Below are 24,805 nucleotides of genomic sequence, written 5' to 3' on the forward strand. Positions count from 1 at the left end.
ACATAGTTACATAAGAATTACATTGGAATGTATACCTGATGCTGTGTATTACGATACTTTATGTGCTGATTAAACATGGAAATGACCTGAATGTCCATCAGTATGAAGATGGTTAATAAATTCTGGTACAATGATGTTATGGAATATTATGCAGCTGTTAAAAAGACTGAATTAGAACCATAGCCATTAATCTGGAGAGATGTCCACTATATATTGTTAGACATGACAGGGTTCAGACATATTTTTTTGTATATAATTTACATAAAAATCCAAGAACAAGGCTACTGGTGTTTCTTATATATCTTTGAAAGATATTTTTTCACCTTGTACAATGAATTCATAAACCTATACAATTTGTGTGTGTGTGTGTGTGTGGTACGTGGGCCTCTCACTATTGTGGCCTCTCCTGTTGTGGAGCACAGGTTCCGGACGTGCAGGCTTGGCAGCCATGGCTCACGGGCCCAGCTGCTCCACGGCATGTGGGATCCTCCCAGACCGGGGCACGAACCCGTGTCCCCTGCATCAGCAGGTGGACTCTCAGCCATTGCACCACCAGGGAAGCCCTACAATTTAATTTTTGGTATAGAATTTTTAAAGCAATCTGAACATTATCATGAATGTTATAGAAGCCTTTAGAAGATTTTTTTCTAATGGAAACAAGGTAATGAAATTTCCTTTTTAAGTGATCAATGTAACAGTTATATGGAAGACACACTAGATTGGTGGAAAAAAAGAACAGTTAGGAAGTTACTGCTGATATCCAGGTAGTCACAGTAGAGAAAAAGACACCATTTCTCTAGGAAATATAGTTCCATCATATATAAATAGATGTTACTCAGACACATTTAAAAAAACAAATCAGTTCCATTGCCCTTGGCTTTAGCAGAGAACACTTTCTTCCTAGAACATGTCAGAGGTCTAAAGTTGATTGATTAAATATGAGCAGGAAATGACAGGAACCTCCTAAAAGACAACTAAAGTCCTGGATTAAGTCACTCAAAGAGAGTGGTCAGATTAGAGTAAGATGAGCAGAAGGCTGGAGGCCTTGGTCAACATCAGAATTCAAGGAGTGAAGGAATTGTCAGATGCATAGAAAAAGAACTAGAAGAAAAGAGTATAAAAAAACCAGGGACAGGCATCTGCAGCAACTCCACAGAAATGGTATTCATGAAAAAGAGCAGAAGTGTCTGTTGAATTGATAATACAGGGCTCTGGTGACCTTAAGAAGAGCACTTCTTGGGGAATCGAGGGTGTAGGAACCAAGTGGGAGCAGTTTAAGAAATAGATATGAGTGGAGGGAGAGGAGTCAGGAAACATGAACTAGTCTTTGAAAAACCTTGTTTCTGAAGAGAGGAGAGGGAAAGGCTTGGGGCCAAATGAGGACATGGGATAAGAAAAGTTGTTTGTTTATTTTTTTTATTAGTTTTCAGGTAGGATAAACGAGCACAGGAGTGATCCAGGTTTTGTGAGCCCTAAATCCTATATATCATAGGGGCTTCCTAGAAAAAAGATAAAATTACAATATAAAATTAATTACAAAGGCAATGTATTTAAAATGAGAAATCACAACAAATTATAAATTTTAAAACGCTGGCAAATTCCATGATCAAATATCCAGAAAAAAATATAATGTTTTTATTAACTATTTGCCTGATATACCTGTATAATACATTTTCCCCTTACAATTTTAGGTTGTATATTCAATGATTTTTGCAATATTTTCTATAGATAGAATAGAAAGATAATTTTGGCTTTCCTCTTGCATATCAGATATTTCTAATACATTTCAGTGTGGTTGGTGCTGCCTGTTTCTTGTAGCTCTGCAAAGGCTGTCTGACTTCATGTGGTGCAATCTGACAGCTCCTCTTTTTCTCATACTCTAGGGTTTCCCTGTTAACACTTGCTCTGGGATTCAACTGTTAATGCCCAGACTCACCTATGCAAACTCAGAGGAGCACTGAGAGGTGAGCCTTTGACCAATGAGAGAGTGAGCAGTCCATGTTTCCTCTTTTCTCCCCACTGAAAGATGGTTTGGAGGTACAGTTGATACCTACTCAGGGGTATGCTCCAGTGATAGAGCCATCTGCCTCCCTTAGAAGCAGCCAGCCCTGTAACAGGCATTCTCTGCCCCCTGTCCCTCACTTCTGCTCTTTGGGCTTACCCTCCCTAATAATAAAGTAGTACATAAGCCCTCTGTCTCAGGCTCTAATTTCTGGGGAATCAGAGTAAAGTATATTTAAGTTCATTTTTCATATTAATAGATTAGAAAGTTTTATTTTAGCTTTATAACTAGTTAAAAATATCATGTGAAATTCAAACTGTCAAACTGAAAACCTCTATTAGAATTCTTGGTAACTATAAAATTTCAAGGCATTTCAAGTTTTCTTATGCAAAACTTAAATATTATTTGAAAATTACAGACAATTAACCAGGTCATGACAATGTCCTTTATACAGTGCCATACAATGAGCTTTATTTGATCTGCATCAAGTCAGGTTTTTGTGGCAACTTACTCTTAATCAGACCCCAAAAATATCTGCAGCCACTCCAAAGCCACCAGACATAAGAAGCATGGGGGCTTCCCTGGTGGTGCAGTGGTTGAGAGTCCACCTGCCGATGCAGGGGACACGGGTTTGTGCCCTGGTCTGGGAAGATCCCACATGTCATGGAGTGGCTAGGCCCATGAGCCATGGCCACTGAGCCTGTGCGTCCGGAGCCTGTGCTCCACAATGGGAGAGGCCACAACAGTGAGAGGACTGCGTACCACAAAAAAAAAAAAAAAAAAAAAAAAAAAGCATGATTCAAGGGAAGTTGAGTTGGGAAAAGAGAGTACTCTTAATTTCTGTTAAAATATCTTTGGAAATTCTACAAAAATATATGACCATGTGAAGACAATTGACCTTGGAAGTGGCACATGCAAATAGAGATGAAGTACTGAACAAGATATGTATTGAGCATGTAAATATAAGTGTGCTATGTTTCATACATGAATTATCAAGGGCAATGGAAGAACGATTAGCTTCCACTTGAGAGGGGTATTTGGGAGATAATGCCCTTAAATGAGAGAATCAGCTTTTAAGAAAGGCAAACAGGATGTCTTGTGAAAATTCTGAAAGTTCAGTTATTCCCTAAGTAAGAGTGGTTCCTCCTGCTACACTGTTGGTGGGAATATAAGTTGGTACAACCACTATAGAAAACAGTATGGAGGTTCCTCAGAAAACTAAAAATAGAATTACCATATGATCCAGCAATCCCACTCCTGGGCATATACCCAGACTAAACTATAAGTTAAAAAGATACATGCACACATACATTCATAGCAGCATGATTCACGATAGCCAAGACGTGGAAACAACCTAAATATCCATCAACAAATGAATGGATAAAGAAAATGTGATATATATATATATATATATATATATATATATATATATATATATATATATACACACACAATGGAATACTACTCAGTCATAAAATAATGAAATAATTCCATTTGCAGCAACATGGATGCAACTAGAGATTATCATAATAAGTGAAATAAGTCAGAAAGAGAAAGGCAAATACCATACAATATCACTTATATGTGGAATCTAAAATATGACACGAATGAACCTACCTACAAAACAGAAACAGAATTACGGACATAGAGACCAGACTGGTGGTTGCTAAGGGGGAGAGGATTGGGGGAGGGACAGAGTGGGAGGTTGGGGTTAGCAGAGGTAAACTATTATACATAGAATGGATAAACCACAAGGTCCTACTGTATAGCACAGAGAACTATATTCAATATCCTATGATAAACCATAATGGAAAAGTATATTAAAAATGTATATATGTATATAATTGAATCACTTTGTTGTAGAGCAGTAATTAACACAACGTTGTAAATCAACTATACTTTGATTAAAAAAAAAAGTGGTTCCTGTGGGTGCCTTAGTAAAGGCTTGCTGTGAAGCTATCAGTGGAAGTGCAAGCCAGGGAGGAGGACACACATGGCAGTGTCAGAGGGAAAGATGACTAAGAAAGGGCCTGATTTCATGTGGTGACCAATGATGACATGAAACAGAGACAAATGTGCAAGTATATACTTAATTATACATGACATATGCCATTTTTCTGTCTCTTCTTACCATATTTATATTGGACTCTTAAGACCTCCTGATTAGAAAGAGAAAGAGACTACCATAATGGTTCCTGGTTTTCCTGGTCTTGAAGTAGGTCAATCCGAAGAACTTTTTCCTTGTCACTCTCATCTTTTAATATTTTTAATGAAAGAGATATTACTTATATATTGTCAAACTTCTAATTTTCAAAGAAATAAAAAGAAGTAATCTCTTAGCTTTAGTGTTACAATTATATAAGTAAATATCAGACCATGAATGTAAGCAGACTGGGCAGACCAGTGCAGAGAGCTGCAGTCAGGCTGGCAGTCCCTTGTCACAAGATGCAGCCTTAAAGAAGGAGGCAGCTTGGCCACACAAGATGGTGCCAGGGCAATGATGATGATGCTTCTCTCTGTGCAGTGCCATCCTCTGGCAATACCCCAGTTTAATGAAAATGGTCATGGACCTATAGGATACAAATAACTATTAAAATGTTCTTTTACTCAATCATGGATATAAACGTTGGTTCATGTGCCTAGAGACCCAAACAGAATGATGCAATGAACTTAAAATGCTAATTAGGCTACATGGCATCTCTTCCCACTCCCTTTAGGATTTGTTTGTTTTCATTTGTTTCTATTTTACCTGGGTAGATGGGGCAGGAAGTAAAGGACAATGAGACAGAGATGTGTATATTCATGCAAAGACTACCTCCAGATGTTAAATGATGTCTGTCTAACAATTGACATTTGTAGTAGCTAAGATTTGGAGAGAAAGGTTCAAAGTATCTGTCCTTGGCAAATTTGGGAGGGTGCCCTTGACATTTTTTAAGAGACCTAGAATTTCTCTAATTTACTTGTTTTGAAAGATTTTTTGTGACTTCCCTGGTGATGCAGTGGTTAAGAATCTGCCTGCCAATGCAGGAGACACGGGTTCGACCCCCAGTCCAGGAAGATCCCACATGCCATGAAGCAACTAAGCCTGTGCACCACAACTACTGAGCCTGCACTCTAGAGCCCGCACGCCACAACTACTGAGCACATACACCGCAACTACTGAAGCCCACACACTCTAGGGCCCACGTCCCACAAATACTGAACTTGTGTGCTACAACTACTGAAGCCCGCACGCCTAGAGCAAGTGTCCCACAACAAGAGCAGTCACCACAATGAGAAGCCCTCACACTGCAACAAAGAGTAGCCTCTGCTCACCACAACTAGAGAAACCCAGTGTGCAGCAACAGAGACCCAATGCAGCCAAAAATTTTAAAAAAAGGAAAGATTTCTTGCAAACTGATATTTTCCACCTTCTTACCCTCCTCTTATCTTCAAGTAGCAGATTTAAAACCTAGAGGTAAAAAATATCTGCCTAGAATTATACACCTACTATGTGCCAGGCACTTGAGATAAATCAATTAACAACCCATGTAAAAATCCCCACCTCCATGGAGTTTACATCTCATGAGAAATAGAAGATGGTAACAATAATAACATTAAAATAAGTCTTTATGGAATACTTCTTTTGTACTAGATTCTGCCCTGAGTTCTTTATTTTCTTTCCTTTACTCTTCAAAGCAATTCTGTGTACTAAGTATTATTATCCCCATTGTACACATAGGAAGACTTAACCTTAGAGCAGCTAAAGCACTTGTCCAAGTGATGTATCTGGAATTCAAAAGTGAGGTTTTTGACTGTTAGCCTACAAGTACTCATAAAGCTCTTACTATGTATCCAAATCCACTTATTAAATCCCATGAGAGATTTAAAGGAACATGAAATATGAACTATAAGGTCCTTGCCTAAAACAAACATTACCTAACATTAAACAATTATATGTGCAGTTTATAGAACAATCAGTGTAGTCAAAGTTTAGAGAAGATAGAGAAATTATGAGAGACATAATCACAGAAACTTTTATTGGAAGATTATAATTTAAGTGTGGGTTGAAGGATAGACAGAATTTTTACAAGTTTTTTCCACAAATTGCCCACATTCCTGAAGAGTTGTGAAGCACTTTGTTCTGGTACAACTGATTTCGTCATTAAGAATATTTTCCAGGGCCTTTTGTTGAATTTTACATTTTTCATTTCTAAGCATTATTGCTTTAATCCTGGAAACACTATTTTTCATATATACATTTTACACTGTCAACCATACCTTTCTTAAAGATCTTATCCATTGGCTTACAGAGCACCATGATGTTCATGGACCATGTCTTCTCATTCCTCTTTGCCAGCTCCTCAGCCACTTAAATATCAGTGTCTCTCAGGGCTTATTCCATTCTGATTCCTCTTTTTATTGTACACATTAATCATGATTATCCCATCCATTCCCATGACATTAGTCATAGGATCTTAATAAATATATCTTAATAATATGCCTTCTAAACTCCAGATCCAGACATACATCAACTAGTGATCCCACAGGTGGGGGAGGAGTCAAGTTGGCAGAACAGAAGGACACAGAATTTGTCGCTTCTCACAAGTTCATCAAAAACACATTTACGAATGGAACAATTCCCACAGAGCTCCTGATGAACAGTAGCGGTAGACTTCAGACGCCTAAAAGAATGAAAGAAAGAAGAAAAAAGAAAAGAGGAATCAAAAAAAGAGATGAGCAACCCTGGTGGGAAGCTGAAGGTGAACAGAGATCCCCACATTAAAGAAGATTCCCTCATGGAGGGGAAATCAGCTGGGACAAAAGAGGAACTTCGGGGGATCAAAGGAGAATGCAGCAGATGGTCTGTGGAAGGCAAGACAAGGTAAGAACTGCATGCATGATCTATACTGCAGCTCTGTGCATTCCAGCCTAAATCGTGAGTTGCCTGTTGCAAAGGGGAACTGGGTGCTGGAAAGAGGGGTTTGGAGTGCAAACCCAGGGAGAGGACAGTTCTTGGCTGTGAAAAGACAGCCCAAAGGGACAGGAGCAAGGGGCGCCACAACCAGGAAAGTCTGTGGAAAAAACATGGCACACCATAGCAAGGCATCATTGTCAAATGGTGTGCAAGGGGCGGAGCCGCCATTATAACCCTCTTCCCTACCCGCCGGCTTCTTCAGCCTCTGCGGGCATTGGGAGGGGGTCCTACCTGAGTGGGCCTGCCCGTCCCTCTGGGCAGGGTCGCCTCTGCCTGCATAAGCTCTGGGGCCCTGAGCACTGCTCACCCGAAAATCTCCTTGGGAGTCAGCCCTGGGCACCCTTGCCTGGGATGAGAGTCCACCAAAGCTGGCAGGGTCAGAGGGCTTTAGCGTGGGGTTGGAAGAACGGACCCAGGGAGACAAACGCAGTTGGCTACATGGATACATGGAAGGTACAGGAGTAGGGGATGTGCAGCCAGGAATGCCCCTAGAGGAAGCAAGGTCTGCCGGGAAGGTGAGGTGCCATTGTTGAGAGGCGTGAAAGGGGCGGGGCTGACAATGTTCTCATACACCAGCTCCTGCCACTGCATCTACTGGGAGTACCCAAGTGTGCTCCAAGCAGCCACTGCTTTTGCTCCCACTCACCTGGGCAAGGATCAGATGCCTTAGGGTGGCACACACACAGAGGTGGGATTAAAACAAAAACTGAGACTAAGGGGGGTGAAACCAAGGAAGAGAAACACAAATCTTTCTAGGCAGCAGCACAAGCTGTGAATTAAATCCCCAAGATAGTCTGGGTAAATCCTGCATTTGTGAAATACCTGAATAGACAAATGTTTCAAAATCTGAGACAAGTCTAGCCTTTGCAGCACTGGAATTTGGGCCAGATCAGTCTGAGCTGGCCCCACAGTGTCCACAGTAGGTCCAGACCTACATAGAGGTATTGGAAGTCCTCCTGGGGATGTGGATCCAGGAAAATATTCTTAGTACTAATATTTCTTTGTTGGTTTGTTTCATTTTGTTCACTTGTTGGTGTTGCTGCTTTTATTATTTTTTACCCTTTATTGTTTATTTTCTACTTTTTAAAAAAATTTATCTTATGTTATTTTCTTAATATATATAATGTTTTTATTTTTATATTTTTCCTTTAATTTTTTTGTTGCTCTGTGGCTTTTGTCTTGTTTTTGCTCTTCATTTTATATATTTTCCCCCTTTTTTAAAATTGCTTTAAAGTGTATATTCTACGTTTTATTTGTTTTGTTGTTGTTGATGTTGTTTGCTTGCCCTTGTTTCTGTTTTATTTTTCATTCTTTGTTTCCATTAGTATAATCCTTATTGACTGTTCTTATATCAGAATTCTCTTGTTTTGTTGTCTGTTCCCTTGTTTTTTTTTTCTTTTCTGTGTGTGTGTGTGTGTGTGTGTGTGCGTGTGTGTTGTGTTGTCGATGCTACTGTTTGTTTGCTGCTGTTCTTGTTATTTGCCCTGAGCTTTGTTTGTCTGTTTTTGTTTTGTTTTGTTGTTATTGTTTGGGTTTTTTGTTTTTCTTTTTTCCTTTTCTCTATTTTTTGTCAGGCCACACTGTGCAGCTTGCAGGCTCTTGGTTCCCCAACCAGGGGTCAGGCCTGGGCCTCCTGGGTGGGAACATAGAATCCAGGATGTTGGAACACCAGAGAATTCCTGGGCCCAGAGAATATTAATCAGTGTGCACATTCCTGAAGGTATCCACATCCACACGAAGACCTGACCCCACACAACTGCCTGCAGGGTCCAGTGCTAAACACCTCACACCAAACAATCAGCAAGACAGGAACACAGCCCCACCCATCAGTAGACAAGTTGCCTAAAGTTGTACTAAGCTCTCAGACACCCCAAAACACACCACCTGACATAATCCTGCCCATCAGAAGGAAAATACTCAACTCCATCCAACAGAGTGCAGGCACCAGGCCCTCCCGCCAGGAAGCCTATACAAGCCCCTGGACCAAACTCAATCAACAGTGGTCAGTCCACAGAAACAAGAGGAACTATGACCCTACAGCCTGCAGATAGAAGACAATAAACACAATTGGTTAGACAAAATGAAATGACAGAGAAATACACTGCAGACAAAGGAGCAAGGTAAAATCCCACAAGAACAAATAAATGAAGAGGAAATAGGCAAGGTATCTGAAAAAGAATTCAGCTAATGATAATAAAGATGTTCCAAGATCTAGGAAATAGAATGGAGAAAATACAATAAACGTTTAACAAGGACCTAGAAGAACTAAAAATCTATCAGTGATGAACAACACAATAATTGAAATGAAAAATACCCAAGAATGAATCAACAGCAGAATAACTGAGGCAGAAGAATGAATAAGTGAGCTGAAAGATAGAATGGTGGAGTTAAACAGAATAAAGAAAAAAGAATGAAAAGAATTGAGGACAGTCTCAGAGAATCTGGGACAACATCAAATGCACCAACATTAGGTTTATAGGAGTTCCAAAAGAAGAAGAGAAAAAGAAAGGGACTGAGAAAATATTTCAAGAGATTAGAGTTGAAAACTTCCCTAATATGGGAAAGGAAATAGTCAATCAAGTGCAGGAAGTGCAGAGAGTTCCACACAGGATAAATCCAAGGAGAAACATGCCAAGACACATATTAATCAAGCTAACAAAAATTAAATACAAAGAAAAATATTAAAAGCAGCAAGGGAAAAGCAACAAATAACCTACAAGGGGATCCCCAAAAAGTTATCAGGTGATCTTTCAGCAGAAACTTTGCAGGCCAGAAGGGAATGGCAGGACATATTTAAAGTGATGAAAGGGATAAACCTACAACCAAGATTACTCTCCCCAGCAAGGATCTCATTCAGAATCGACAGAGAAATCAAAATCTTTACAGACAAGCAAAAGTTAAGGGAATTCAGCACCACCAAACCAGCATTACAACAAACGCTAAAGGAACTTCTCTAGGTGGGAAACACAAGAAAAGAAAAAGACCTACAAGAATAAACCCAAAACAATTATGAAAATGGTAACAGGAATATACATATCAATAATTACCTTAAATGTGAATAGATTAAATGTTCCAACCAAAAAAAACAGACTGCTGAATGGATACAAAAACAAGACCCATATATATGCTGTCTACAAGAGACCTATTTCAGACCTAGGGACACATACAGACTGGAAATGGATGGGATGGAAAAATATATTCCATGAAAATGGGAATCAGAAGAAAGTTGGAGTAGCAATACTCAGACAAGATAGACTTTAAAATAAAGACTATTACAAGAGACAAGGAAGGACACTACATAATGATCAAAGGATCAATCCAAGAAGATATAGCAATTGTAAATACCTATGCTTCCAACATAGGAGCACCTCAATATATAAGGCAAATGCTAACAGCCATAAAAGAAGAAATTGACAGTAACAATAATAGTGAGGGACTTTAACACCCTGCTTACACCAATGGACAGATCATCCAAACAGAAAATAAATAAGGAAACACAAGGTTTCCTTGTGTACTTTTTTCTCAAGTGCACATGGAACATTCTCCAGGATAGATCACATCTTGGGTCACAAATCAAGCCTTGGTAAATTTTAGAAAATTGAAATCATATCAAGCATCTTTTCTGACCAAAACACTATGAGATTAGAAATCAATTACAAGAGATACCACAGGCACTCACATAGCAAATCCAAAATGAAAATTATTTATTAATTATTTATTTTGATCCCTCCCACAACAAATTCTGCTATAACAACAAAACAATATGCATTAAAAACAAAACAAACAGACAGAAATGCTGGTAGTTCCTTGTTTACTTATGCCCTGTCTCAGAAAATGGCATTGTCACCCAAATTGTCACCCAATTCAGAAACCTAGAAGTTATCAAAAATGTCATCTTCTCTTTTTCACCCTCACATTGCAGAGCACATTGATCACCTTATCTATTCCATTTAATACTGGTGGATTCTGTCTCTCCTACTGCTCTTAATGCTGCCTTTCTCTGTTCATACCACCATTTTTTTCTTTCCTTAACAGGATTTCTCCTAATTAGTCTTTCCTAACTAGTTTCTTGCCTCTGTCAAGTATGTAATGTAAGCTGCTGCCAGAGTGATTATTCTATAACACAAAGTTTTGTCACTCCTTGATATCCTTCAAGATCCATCAATGTGCTCCATTACCCTGGAAAATAAACCCAAACACTTTTTCCATGTTACTCAAGAAGACTTTTATGATATGGACTCTGCTAACCTCTCCAGCTACAACTCACACCAAGTTAGATTATTGACAAGTATTTAAACAAGCTATGTTCTTTTATTCTTCTTAACACTGCATATTTTTCTTCTTTCTATAGTGCCCTTTATCCATGGGCTACCTGGGAAACTTGTATTAGCCTTCAAGATTCAGTTAAAGTATAATTTCCTCTTGAAACTTTCCCTGACTACCAATCTCATCCCCACTCTAGGAAGAGTTGATAATGTTATTAGTGCTATTGCTGTACCTTATACAGTCTTCATTTGTACAACCTACCAAAATTATTATAATCACCTGCTCTTGTATCCAGGTCTCCAATTATATTGTGAGATCTGTTGCTAAGGAAGCTAATAAGAATTAATTCCATTTGTTAGTAAACTAGTGTGCATCAAACAAAGTACTGGTATCTCTTTCATGGGGCTCCAATAAACAAAGAAAGAGGCCTAGGAATAAAATGATACATTTACCCAAAGCTATGAAGAGTATGAGAAGAAAAACAAAGGATCAAAGCAAAGAAATGTCCTGATTATCAGGTGGATGAAGGCATAAGCGAGGTTAAGTGGTCAAGAAGATTATAAAGAGGTCAGGAAATGAGGTTAATAAGCAGTGCATTGCAGAACCTAGTACCAACTCAAGGGTGCTGTATGCTAGATTTTTTAGGAGATGCTGACCACATAGAGCATGACTGGGAGCTTCAAGGCTTCTCACAGGTCCTGACTGTCTTTCCCCTTGAATAATTTAAGTAAAGTTGAACAGGAACTTTACCATGGCATATTTTATTGGGTTTTTTTGTTTTTGTTTTTGATTTTTGTCCTTTGAGGACCAAGTTTATATAGCACTCCTCTAAACCACACACTAGGCCCAGGATCAGCAGAGGATAAGAACTTTCCTCCACTCTTTACATTAACTGCTGGCTAATGTTTTCTTCCCTATTTCTCTTTGCCAGCTTGGTGCATCTTCTCACTACCTCCTATGGGCTCAGGCCCACCTACCAAAATTTGAGGCCTGCTCATGTCCTGGATAGAAAATTAGAAAAGACTATGAGATCTATCCATGCTTCTGGGTCCCTAGACTGTAATTGAAAACTTTTTACCTAGAATCTTGGACCCAGGTACTAATCCTGAGTTGCTCTTATACTTTGCCTGAGCTTCTGACACTTTACTTTTCAGTTTTACCTTTTGTGTTTTGGTCCCACTTGTTGACACCCAGGTGCTAAACTTTACACTCACAGGCTGAGTTTGTATGCCTTAGCTAACCTCCCTGGACCTGACCTCAATTCAACCTTCTCAGATATCTTGATTCCATCCACCTCTCTCTAGTTACAGTGCCACAACCTCAGCTCAAGTAGTAGAGCAGATGTCCTCAGACTCCTCTCCACCACCTTCCACTTCCCCCACCCAAGAGGAGGACTGCTAATAGGAGGGGTGAAAATAGAACACCGAGGAAGACAGATTTCTTGATGGGAAAGGCTATGTCCACATTTGTATGTTTTTGCACTTGTACTATTTCTTCATCCATGCTACTGATATGATAAAAAAGACCAGGGCCTGCCTCAAGGTCAGCTCTGATACATCTCTTTTCTTTCTACAAGCACATCCAACTCTTATCTTTACAAGAAAAAAGGAAATAGCTCTTCAACCTCCAGCCTAAATTGTTTTGCTCCACTCCAGGTTTGCTAGATCTATGGTTTAAAACATTAATTCAGCTAATAAAGTAGGATACATTTCCTAAATGTTACCTGTGTATATAGTTCCCTTGAGATCCTCTCCAGAGAAAGAGTGCTTGGCAGGACTTGATTTCTTAAAATTCCATTTCATACAATACCATGTACCTTTAGGTAAGCAAATCTTGCCAATTTTGTAAGACTGTCACTTTGTTCTCTATGTTGATCCAGTTTTTACAACCAAATATTCATTTCATGTCGTTATATAGATAGGATTGTACTACGCTTCACTTTTCTTAATAAAAACACAGAAATCTTTGGCAGCTCCCTAGGTTATACAATCTACTCAGAAAGTGGCTGAAACCAATACTCTACAAACTTTCATTAAGAAAATCTTCCCACCCTTATGTACCCACACCAGAATATCTTCAAGGTTGAAATAACAAGATCATATTCTCATATACTTTTGTACAAATTTCTGAGGAAGGAAAAAATAATAAGGCCCTTGTGGGCTGGATTGTTGTCTTTTTCTTCTCTCTTTCCAAGAACATAGCAAAGGACTATTTTTTCAAGTATTTTTTAAAATAGAAATGAATAAAGAACCCTAGGAAGACAGATTAGTATTCTTGAAAACAAAATAATTAAGTGGTAGTAGGCACTTCCAAGAATTATATATAAGAAATCAAACACAAACTGTGTGGATAATGATAAAAGTTATTTCCCTCTGGCAACTGGTTTATGGTGGTCTTAGCACTGTTATTAACAAACCACAATATAATCAGCTGTCTGGTTCACAGCATCAGTGGGCTCAAGGTTAAGTGATATTACAACTGGATCTCTCAGGGTAAATTTACGTATATCCAAGAAACACAACTGTATGAAACAAAATTCCTATAGAAGTACATTCTCTTTGTTCACAGACAAGTATTGTTAATCAAAGATCATTGGTTCTAGTCACTAGAGGGGTTAAGGCAAAATCCATCATGTTTTCATACTGTAGCTTATTGCACAAGTGAGATCTCACAAGAGTGAAAATAATTACCATGATCAAAAAGCTTCATGATCAGCAGACCTACAAGCTTAAATATTAGAAACATTAAGAGATTAAAAGTTTCCATGGGGAGATTAGCCACAGGAAAGCTTTACCCCATCATCTCAATTATGATTTTTTACTATCAAGAAACATTTGAGCACCTACTATGTGCCAAATGCATTGATAAGAGATAAAAGTGTTTTCTAGGACTCAGGACATTCATTGCTAAAACCAGGATGATTGGTCATCCTAGATGGTAAACAGTCCCTGCCACCAAGGAACTTATAGCTTAGAAGAAAAATCAAATATAAGTCAAAAACAAATGTGACAAAGTTAAGTGGATAAGAGAGGGTACTCTGGGAAAACAAAATATAGGTATCTATCAAGCATCTTCTGAAAGCCCATAGTTCTCAACCCTAGCTGCTCATTTTACTTTATTTTTTATCATTAGTTGAGGAAGCTGAGGTGCAGAACATTAAATGATTTGCCCTAAATTCCTCAGAGATTTTGATTTAATTGGCATAGGGCTTGCTTGGGCATGGGTATATTCTTTTAAGTGCTGAAAGAGATTATAATATACAGCCAAGGTTCAGAACTACAGAGCTAAACCCAGCCTGAAATGTGTTAAGATATAATCAGGTGAAGGAGGCCAGGGGAGAAAGATTATCCATTTAAGAGGAAGCAGTATGTGCAAATGTCCTGAGGCAAAACAAGCTTGATCCTTTAGAACACTAAAAGCAGTTCAGTGTAACCAGAACATAGGATGAATGTAAGGAGAGATGTACATGAGATCCAGATATTGAAGGGCCTTGAAAAAACATTTTCAGAAGTTCATGCCTGTGTAAAGAGAGAAAAGCTGGATATTTATAGTTTGCTTTTTATATAAAACAACTTGTTTTTCTGAAGGCTTTGATAGGTTTGGACAATCAAAGTGTCTTTGAGTTGAGTTTGAGAACATCCTAGTCTAGATCTGAAGAGGATGAATAACAGGAGTGAAGCGGTATTAATGTAAAAGGATAGAGATTGTTGGGGAATATGACAAATTGCAAAGTCCATGCCTACGTAAAGGGTGCAGGCACCGGTCAACTTCAGCCTATTGTCTCCGTTCAGGAATATTAGCCCTTTGCTGTTAGATGATTAGATTTAAATGAGGAAAAAACTCTCAGTTTTAAAATGAAGTCTTCTAATATTTATATGTTGTCTCCCAACATTATACAAGCCAATAAAAATGCACCTGCGGTTTCAGTTCCAGGAAAGTATTTGGAGTTCCAGGGAGCCAAGATGGAAGGGATGAGAAGGAAAACAGTAAGGGAAAGAGAGAGAGGCCAGTGAGATGGTGTGAAGCAAGGATGCTATGAAGAGTAAAATAGCAAATTAAAAAGCCATTTGCAATGGCACAGCTGAAGAAATTTAAGACAAAGATACCCACTGTATCACTCAATTTTTTTGTGTAGTTTGAAAATAGATAAAAGAGGGACAAAATTATAAATGAGAAGACATTCTAACTGGCAAGAAATGAATAATGGTGACTTTTTATTAAGATAGGAGCATGGACTCAAGAGTTAGAAAGACACACATTTAAACACTTCCTATGCTTTATAGAAACTGTATTACCTTGCAATACAAGCAAACTAATCAGCCTTCCTTCATCTGTAAAATATAAATAATATCAAACTCTTGGTTTATTATGAATATTCAATGATATAGCGTGCAGTGAATGTTTAGCACAGTTTGTGGCACATTTTAACCATTTAACAAATGTAATATCTACTATTACCAGGGAGGTTGCCACAAGGACAATGGGCATTCAGATACATTAGAGAGACATTAAAAGGAAAGAATTTATAAAACTTGAATAACTGAATATGGCTGAAGGGGGAAAAGGCAGTAAAGATCCCCACTAGACTTCTGGCACAGACAACTGAATAGATGAGGGTGACTTTCAGTATAATAAAGAATAGAGGATAAGGACTATTTTCCCCTTTTATTTCTCCCTAGCTTTTAGTAAACTCTCATACAGACATTTTACCCTGTGTCACCTCTGCCACATGGTAAAAGCTATTGTCCGTTGATGCTCAGGCCAGTATTAAAGCACATCTCTCCTTCCTCCCACACCCTAAGCTAGTGTAGCAGGGGGTATGACAGGCCCTCAAGGGAAAGAACAGGAGCTCTGGTAAAGGTACTTCTTCCCATTGGCACAGCCCTCTTCCCCTCTCAACCAGAATCTCTGGGTTTTATTTTATCAAGGAAGGTGACATGTCATCATGTGATGGGGCAGCCTGAGGGGCTGTTGTGCATTGTGCTGCTCAGTTCATTCCCAGTCCCACTCAGGTTATGTCTGTTATACACAAAGCAAACTGGAGAACAGAAAGCAGTGAGGGATGAAAGATGGAGCCCAGCAGATTTACATTTCAACCCCTCTTAGCAGTACTAGAATTGAGGGCAAGTCACCCAAGGTTCTCAACCTCAAACTCCTCTTCTCATGAAAAGGACTGTAAAGTATGAAATATCTATCTTGCTGGGTTTTATAAAATTAGAGACTATTTGTGTAACACATTTAAATTGTAATAACCCTCAAATGTGTAGTTAAGGTGATTAGAAGTAACCCAACTTAAACCTAATTAACAACAACCAAAAAAGTGTTTGCACATGCAAGTGAAAAGTCAGAAGTGTACTAGCTATCATCAGTACTCAGTTTCTCTCTGCTATGCCCTTTGCTGGGTTGGCTTCATTTTCAGGCTTTGGAGGCCCAGGGAAGTTGTAGAGGCACATCATCCTTACTGTGAGTAGTCTCAGCACCAAGGAAGATGTCTTTTCCTTTCTTCCTGAAAGGTTCCACACATGTCCTAGGATCCAGAGTGATTGGACCTTTCAGGTCATTTGTATTGCCATCACCATTTTAAAATAAGAAATGACTGGTTTGTTGTGTTGTAAACCCCCTTGTGCCTAGGGGGGAAATGATCACCATTGAACTAATCACTGGCCAGGTGTATGGAATTGTGCTAATTATCAAGATTTGAGCCACAAGTCTTCATCTGGACCAACAATTGTCTGGATGCAGCTCTCAACACTGATGCACATTAGAATATGGGACAATTTAAAAAAGAAGAAACACAATGCCTCCATGTCTGGAAACTACTCCCAGGAAAGCTGATTTAATTGTTTGTCACACGGCCCAGGTACCAATGTTCTTTTAGGCCCCAAGGTGGTTCCAGTGGGCCCCAAACTTGAGAATCCTGGTTGAGGGATACTTATTTTACTGATCATCCTAGAGCCAAAATTAGAATCTCACCTGAACCATGTATACCAAAAATGGAAGAGGGGCTGTTCCTCAAAACAAATCCAAAGCATAATTACTAAAAGAAGCAAGGATGGATCCTAGCTGGCAAAAAGAGAAGTCTATTACTATATAGGTCACACACCTTATCTTCACAACCGCTACATATCTGTTTGTTGCAAACCTTCCCAAGTTTTCAACAGTCTAAAATGGAAGGTCATGGTTCTTCCATGTGAACAGGTCTAAATATTATAGGGAGTATTATTCTAAGTGAAGAAATATATAAATAGCCTTTTAATATATAAATCACCACTAATTTACATTTAAGAAAAAAAGGAAAGCAGAAGTGCTGAATGAAGCCTAGAGCTATGGGTAAGAGCATGTGTCATGGGATGAGGGGAAATGGAGAAGTGAAAAGCCAGCAGAGTGTGCCTAGCTCCTGTGTACATGTTTATGGAGGTCAGGGAAAGTATAATTTAGATTTATTTAGCAATACTTGGCTGCCATTTTTCCTGGAGAAAAGTTACTAGATATAATAAATCATTATAATCTCTCTACATTATAATCTACATGTTTATAGTGATTAAGGGGGTTAGGTTAGAGATATGTAGCTAAGGCTAGGATTCTTAACCCTCAGGGCTGAGACCTTGCAGGGAAAAATTCTCAGATAAGCCTTTAATTTTCAAAGTGCAGTATGCTTCAGGAATTTCCACTTATCATTCCATGTGTCACTAAGCTGCCCTCAGGAGTGCAATGAAGATCAGCTTCCACACATTTTGGTGCCAGTAATGCCACAAGTTCTACATAATTATAAGAAACATACACCCTTTGTCTGTGGCTCAGAACACTGTGGTTTGAACATCAGGCAACACTATGGCAGCATAAAATTTTCATGGTTTGGCAACAAAAATTCTAGGTGATCCCTTGGAATGCAAGTCAAAACATTCTCATATTCCTCCTCAGTGTATTAGGTACTTATATGGCAAGTCATGCATTTTAGGTCTCCACCCTGTCTCAGTGCTTGAGTTTCCAGACTGGAAAAGAAAAGAAAATATTTCCTGCAAGTGGTAATTCAGGGTAGAATGTGAACTAAATACTCTAGAGTCATACTGCTTAACTTGCCAACCATGTTAGTGACGTGTTTAAGTCAATGACATTCTCTAGAATGTTTGTTCACCTTCAAACTACATTCTGTAGTGAGGTCCTACTAGATGTCAGTTAAAGAACATTGTGGTAGATGCCAGTTATAATGGATTTCACCTGATGTTAGTATTGAGTTCTCCCAAATGTTTTTAATATTTTAAAAGACACAAATCATTTCTAAGAAATATTTGAACATGGTGAAAGAATGTCCTAAAATTCCTTTTCCTTTATTCTTTGAAATGAGCACACATACACATATTTATTTACCTCGGGGAGTAAATATCTACTTTGAGGACTCCTTTAGCAGTCTGGTATAGCCTATGAACCCCTTCCTAGAATACTTTCTTAACATAAGTAACAGAAAATACATAGAATTATAAAGAAATGAAGTACTCACGCTCTCCCTGGCCGGGCCTAAGCCACGCCAGACTAGGGACAGACGTTCCTGCCCCTCGCCTCCTGCCACCCCAGCCCCGTCGAGGGGTGTGTGGAAGGGAGGGGTGTGGCCTCCAGCCCTGACCCTCAGTCTCCCGTCCCCTGCCTCATGGCCTCGGGGTAGCTGTGGTCCTCTGACGCAGCAGACACTCTCACTTTGTCTCCTTGGCGTGTGCCTCGCCAGCGGTTCTCCCCGAGGTGCGGGTGGGGGGGGGTTCCCGCCTGGGGGGGTCCCGCCCCGCGCTGCGCGCCCCTGTCGGTGCCTGAGCGTGCCTCTCCGGGCCCTCTGTGGTGCCCCTGGAGCGCTCCAGGTCGTCCCTCAGGTGTCTGAGGCCAAGCGGTGGTGTCGTTTCCCTTTCCCAGTGCGCTCCTCTGGTCCCCGCCACGGTGGTGTGTCCTGTGAGCAGCTCTTTTGGGGGGTTCAAGACGGTAAGAGAGGCGTGCCTGTTCCCCCCGCCACCTCGGTGGAGCTAGGTGCCACCTCGTCGTGGTCGTCCTCTTGTGGTGTGCCCTGGGGAGACTGACTTTGGCCGGTCGAACGCCACGTGTGCCCCTTTGTGGGGATCACAGACGGGCGTCGGGGCGATCGTGGTGGGCCAGGGCCTGCGAGAGGGGAGGCTGTCACGCTTCTCGGGCGTGCTCGCCCCCTTCAAGAGCCCGAGCCCCAGCCCTGACCGTGAACGCTCCTGTGGGCCGTGCGCTTACCCATACTGCAGCAGCGCCCCCCTCCTCCGCCCAGTCAAGGACTGGCAGCTCGTGGAGCGCCTCCATGGGCCCGAAGGGAAGATGATGGGTAGGGGACGACGCGCCCTCGGTGAGAAAGCCTTCTCTAGCGATCCGAGAGGGAGCCTTGGGTACCGGACCCCCCAGCTGCTGCCCCTCCCAAGCGCAGTGGCCACTGTGGCGAGTGCCAGAGCACGTGGGCAGAACCCCTGGCCTTCCCTGGATGGGTGCACCTGCTTGTGGTGGGGCCCAGCGCCTGCTCTTTGAAAAAGAAAAAAAGAAAAAAAAATAGAAAGAAAAAAAATTAAAAACGAAAACTAAAAAAGAAATGAAGTATATTAGAATATATTAATGCAAGTTCACAGACCTGAAAGTTGTGCGGATTTAAGTTAAGAGCCTAGTCTTACGTATTCTCTCTTAAAGGTTTTATTCAAGAATGAGTTCAAGGCATTTCAACAAAACATGTTAGAAGGTGTCTTGGCAGGGGATACAAATTCAGGCACTCATAGGGATAGGCAGATAATAGGGATACTAGGAGGAAGGGTGGGAGCAGATGTGTGAATGGTGGAAACTGTAGCAAAATACAAAGCACATGCCCTGTCCACAGGGGGAGCCAGCAGGTTTTTACCACATGGGGACATGAGCCCCTTAGGGCCATGTATTTCCCTTTTTCAAGAGAAGCCAGGCACCTAGATTTTCATATGAACTATACAGATGGGTTAATGTTGGTTGGAGAAAAAATTAAACACTGGGATGAAGGAAACACAGACAAATCTTTTACCAGATTTGTCTGGTGGGCTATAAGTTTATAAATTCAGGAAAGTAAAGGAAATTGGAAGAAATTAATTACTCACATTGTTATGTAATTTTACTATCGATATCTTTATTACATTTATTTTGAAAACATAAGAATTAATTTAAATTTAATTTCCTTCCTAGAGTGGCAGCATTTTACCATAGAACAATCAGAGGCTTCAGGAGCTAAATTGTTTATTTAATGATATGGAGAAACATTTACTGAAAACCTATGTCGATGCACCAGGTACAAGTCGGCAAAAATATAAAGATTAAGACATTCTTTCCAAAGCTTACCCACCAGTGCCTAAAGAGTTGTACCAAAAGATTACAATACAATCTGTTAAGGCCTATCATAGAGATATGTAAAAAGTACAAAGAGAGTAGGAGGTAAGAAAACATACATCTTTCCCAGGAGATTGGGAGGGATTCTCAGAGGAAAGATCTCTTTGAGTAGAACTTTGCATTAAGGGGCCCAGATTGTTAATGATCTAATAGATTATTCTGAAGAATCGGGCTTTTATCCTAGAGGAAACAGAGGGTCACTGAAGAATTCTGAACAGGGAATTAATGTTTAGATTTTTATGATCATTCCAGCTACAGTATGGAATGGCCTATAGGAGGAGATAGAGTAGAGAATGAAGACCCACAAGATGATGATTTCAGTAGGTCAGTGAACTAGGGCAGTAGCCGGGAACTAGTTTGGAAAGATATTTAAGGAATAGAAACAACAGAGCCTGGTGGTTGATTGTACACTAGATGGTAGAGTAGCAAAAGAGAGGGGAGTGTTGAGAATGACTTGAGACTCTGTGAGAGTAGTCTGGTACCAAGGTGAGAACATAGTCCCTGGAGCCAGACCACTTGGGTTAAAATCCTATCTCTTCTAACTCATTTACTGTGTGACTTTAAGCAAGTTATTTATTCTCTGTAAGCCTCAGTTTTGTATATATGTCAAGTGTTCTTTTGTGTCTAAAAATTACTGTTATTATTATTTATTACTATAATTCTGGTTAGGATGGTGGTATTATTCAGTTTGTTTCTTTTAGAAGACTAGCATTGCATTTGAAGTGTTTTTAGGAGATTCTAGGTTTGTATAGTTGAATACATGGATCTCGGGTTGAGAAGAAAGTTTCAGTAGTACAGTGAAGGTGTTTAGAGCCTCTGATGCAGATGAAATAGCCTAAGGCATTGATTTTCAGAGAAGAAGGCCCAGGATTTGAATCTCCAGGACACTAATGTTTAATGGGTAGATAGAGTAGGAAGCAAAATCTTCAAAGGCTCATAACAAGAGGAGGCCAGAGAGGTAGCAGAATGTAAACAGAAGAGCAGTGTCTAAAACCCAAGAGAAGAAATGGTTTTAGAAAGGCTATAGTCAACACAGAAAATACTACAGAGGAATCAATTATGATGATGACTGACAAGTGTCTACATTTAACAACTAGGAAATCTTTAATAAAGTAATTTAAAATGGCTCCTTGGTACTTGACATATAGAAAAGGCTCAAATGTTAGTTTCCTTTTACCTTAATTTTAAATGCATTTCTAGAAAAAGAAGAATTAAAAACAACTACTGGATTGAATTATATAATTTTTTGTATTTGTAGGTTAAAAAACATTGAATTCAACAATATCATGTAATTCAACTATGTTGAATAACTGAAAAGCTGCTTAAAAGACTGACAGAGTAAAATCAGATCTTTGTTTCTATTGTTTACATTATGATGCAAGGGCAAAAATTACCCCTTCTTTCTTCTAATTTTTCCTAAAGAAATGGAGTTGATAATGATTGCCAATACTGTACTCACATGAATAGCAAGTAATGATATCTAAGTGCCTTCCTTACTCCATGTTCTACTGTAGTTATTTCCCTTGTGACTCTGCCTTTGAGCCTAAAAACTACAGGGGTGAAACCAAAATGCAAAGGTAATTTAAAGGAAAGGATATTTGCACCTTTCCAAAGAAATGCCTTCTATTACTAATAACATTGGTATTATGAAAAAGTCTATAGTTATTTTGGCAGTGTAGAATATAAAGCATAAAGTGTCGAGTGTTAGCTTTGGAATCAAGTCCTGACTCTACCACTTATCAGGCATGAAGTCCAGGGAAAATTATTTACTTGTCTAAGCCTCCACTTTCTCATATGGAAAATGGAGGACTGTTATCGTTTGGGATTTTGTTGGGATAGGGTAAGATAATGTATATAAGGGATTTATAACAATGCCCCTTACAACAAATGGTAGCTTATGATATTTACCCATAGTGGGTGAGCATGAGAAAGTTTGTGAGAATTGTTTTTAAAGTACTTTTAGAAGGATTAGTCTGTCCATACACCAACAAAAACCTTTAAGTTCTTTCTAGCAGTGTAGCCTTCCTTGCCCAATCACTGGGAGCCTTCCAAGAGAACCAAGAGCCAGATCCATAACTTCCAAGACACAAGGGCTGAGTAAGCTTTGTGCTTCTCATCAGTCGGGGGCTGGCTAACATATTTCTTCATAACCAGTGAAATGCATGACTCATAAAACAAAACCCCTCAATATTTATATCCAAAGAAAACCCATACAATTAACTACCAAAGACACATAAATGATAATGCTAATGATGTATCACAGGTATCTTTATCGTATCCCCAAATTTTCTCATTAACCTGATATTTAACAAAGATGAAAAATATTTAGTTTTAGAAATATATTTTTCTTTCACTTTACAATAAATTAAAGCAAAATAAATTTATAAAATATACTGAAACTATCTGGTGAAAATGTCCTTGTAAGCTCATCACCTTAGTTTCAAAGTCCATGGTCGTGTCTCATTTCGAATTTAAAATTCAATAAATACAACCCTAAAAAATGCCTTAACCTGCTATTTACTTTGCATTTTTATGAAAGACTACTATGCTTTGCTTTTGGCAAAATGGTCATTAAAAATATAATAGAAGACTATTCAGGGAAATGGAATCCCAGAAAGTATGATAGTATTATGGATCTTAAAGTAAAGCCACCAGTGCAGATGTTCCTAATCATACTAAAAACAGAAACACATAAACCAGTTTGTTCCAGCTACAGAATAATTCAATTAGAAAAGTGCTTATAATTTAACGGTATGAATAATAGTTCAAGCCAGGGAGGTAGTAAAACTGCAAAAAAATATAAACCTACAGAGTCTGTGCCAAGGAATATTTTACAAATTCTCAAGGCTGAAAAAATCAGTTCCTTTTCTTGCTACAGGTAGAAAATTATTACCTGAATTAATTTTTTAAAATGCAATGAATATATCTTTCAGGAAAATACACATACAAAAAACACATACATGCTCATACACTGTATGCACACTAGTTACCTAAGAGCTTTCACCAAGAGAAACATCTATCTAAATCCAGAATATCATTTATAATCTGCTTTGGGAAAGTTAAAATCAGACTTCTCACCAGTTTAAATTTCGTATAGAGAAAAAAACAGCATGTAATGTGATACAGAATTAAATCGGCATGTGAAAACGTAAGCTCTAAGGACACACAGGATTCTCTCTGCAAATAATGAATGATCTTGGCAAAGAGCCTCCTTTATGTACAGAAAGGTCTACTCCTTGCTTATAGCAACTCTCAAGACTACAAAGGTAATTGTATGCTGCTAATTAGGTTTACAAATGACTTGTTCAAGCCAGGAGATACTTTATAGCTTGATTCAGCTTAAGTAGGAAGCTGTATCAACAAGGTCAAACTATAAAAACTCATCCTCCCACAATTACTGAAATTATTGATCTTTACTCATATAGTATGAATTTTAACATTGCAAATATATAATGCCATTAAAAATTGGTTTGATGCTTATTAGGTATCAAAAATAGCAAAAAAAAAAAAGACAACTAGGAAAACATTTGTATACAGATATTCAATGTGTTTATTCCCCCAAAGTTAATTAAAATACATTTTCATTAGTAGATCTTAGGTCACAATACTCTTCCAAGAAAGCAAAGTGATATCTATTCTGCATAAAACAGGAAAATCAAATGCAGTACATTACCTTGTGTCACCTGTTGAACTGCCAGCATTATCCCAGACACAGTGTCTGGAAGCAAGTTTTCTTTCAGATTGTAATGTGTTGCCCATTCCAAAATAGGTAGCCGCCTTCTACACCACTGTTTAAAGTCTTCACAATGGGGCATATGCATCTTGCTCCAGAGCACACTTTTCTTTTTTCTCTTTGCCCCTGTCATTTTCAGATTACCTCTTGTAGAAGTAAACTTCCTTAAACAAGAAAAAAATCGTTGCAGAACACCTCCTTTCAATGCCAGGCTCCAACTCGTCTGTGGTTTACAATGTCAAAGCAATCCAGGAAATAAATCAATAAAAGAAAGAGGGAGAGAGACAGCACTTAAATATATGCAGCCAGGCTGTATGTGTTATTATGGTACAGCTAATTATGCTAGATGAAAGATATAGATTAAAACCTTGAATTCTTATTTGAATGAGATGGAGAAATGGTCCCTGTTAGTATAATATTTTTCTCATCTTGGAAAAGTAATTCAGTG

General features: G+C 39.0%; 1 protein-coding gene across 1 annotated transcript in view; it reads right to left on the reverse strand.

Annotated features, from left to right (window-relative positions):
* SLC26A7 (solute carrier family 26 member 7) overlaps positions 1–24,517 on the reverse strand; it is a 189,035-nt gene extending 164,518 nt beyond the window's left edge. The window contains exon 1 of the mRNA XM_082601743.1: positions 24,298–24,517. Within this exon, the coding sequence (XP_082457869.1) occupies positions 24,298–24,490 (193 nt within the window). The 5' untranslated portion in view covers positions 24,491–24,517. The remainder of the gene's footprint in view (positions 1–24,297) is intronic.
* Between the last annotated feature and the right edge of the window lie 288 nt (positions 24,518–24,805).

Source organism: Mesoplodon mirus (genome assembly GCF_964341445.2).
Source record: "Mesoplodon mirus genome assembly, chromosome: 16".
NCBI classification, from domain to species: Eukaryota; Metazoa; Chordata; class Mammalia; order Artiodactyla; family Ziphiidae; genus Mesoplodon; species Mesoplodon mirus.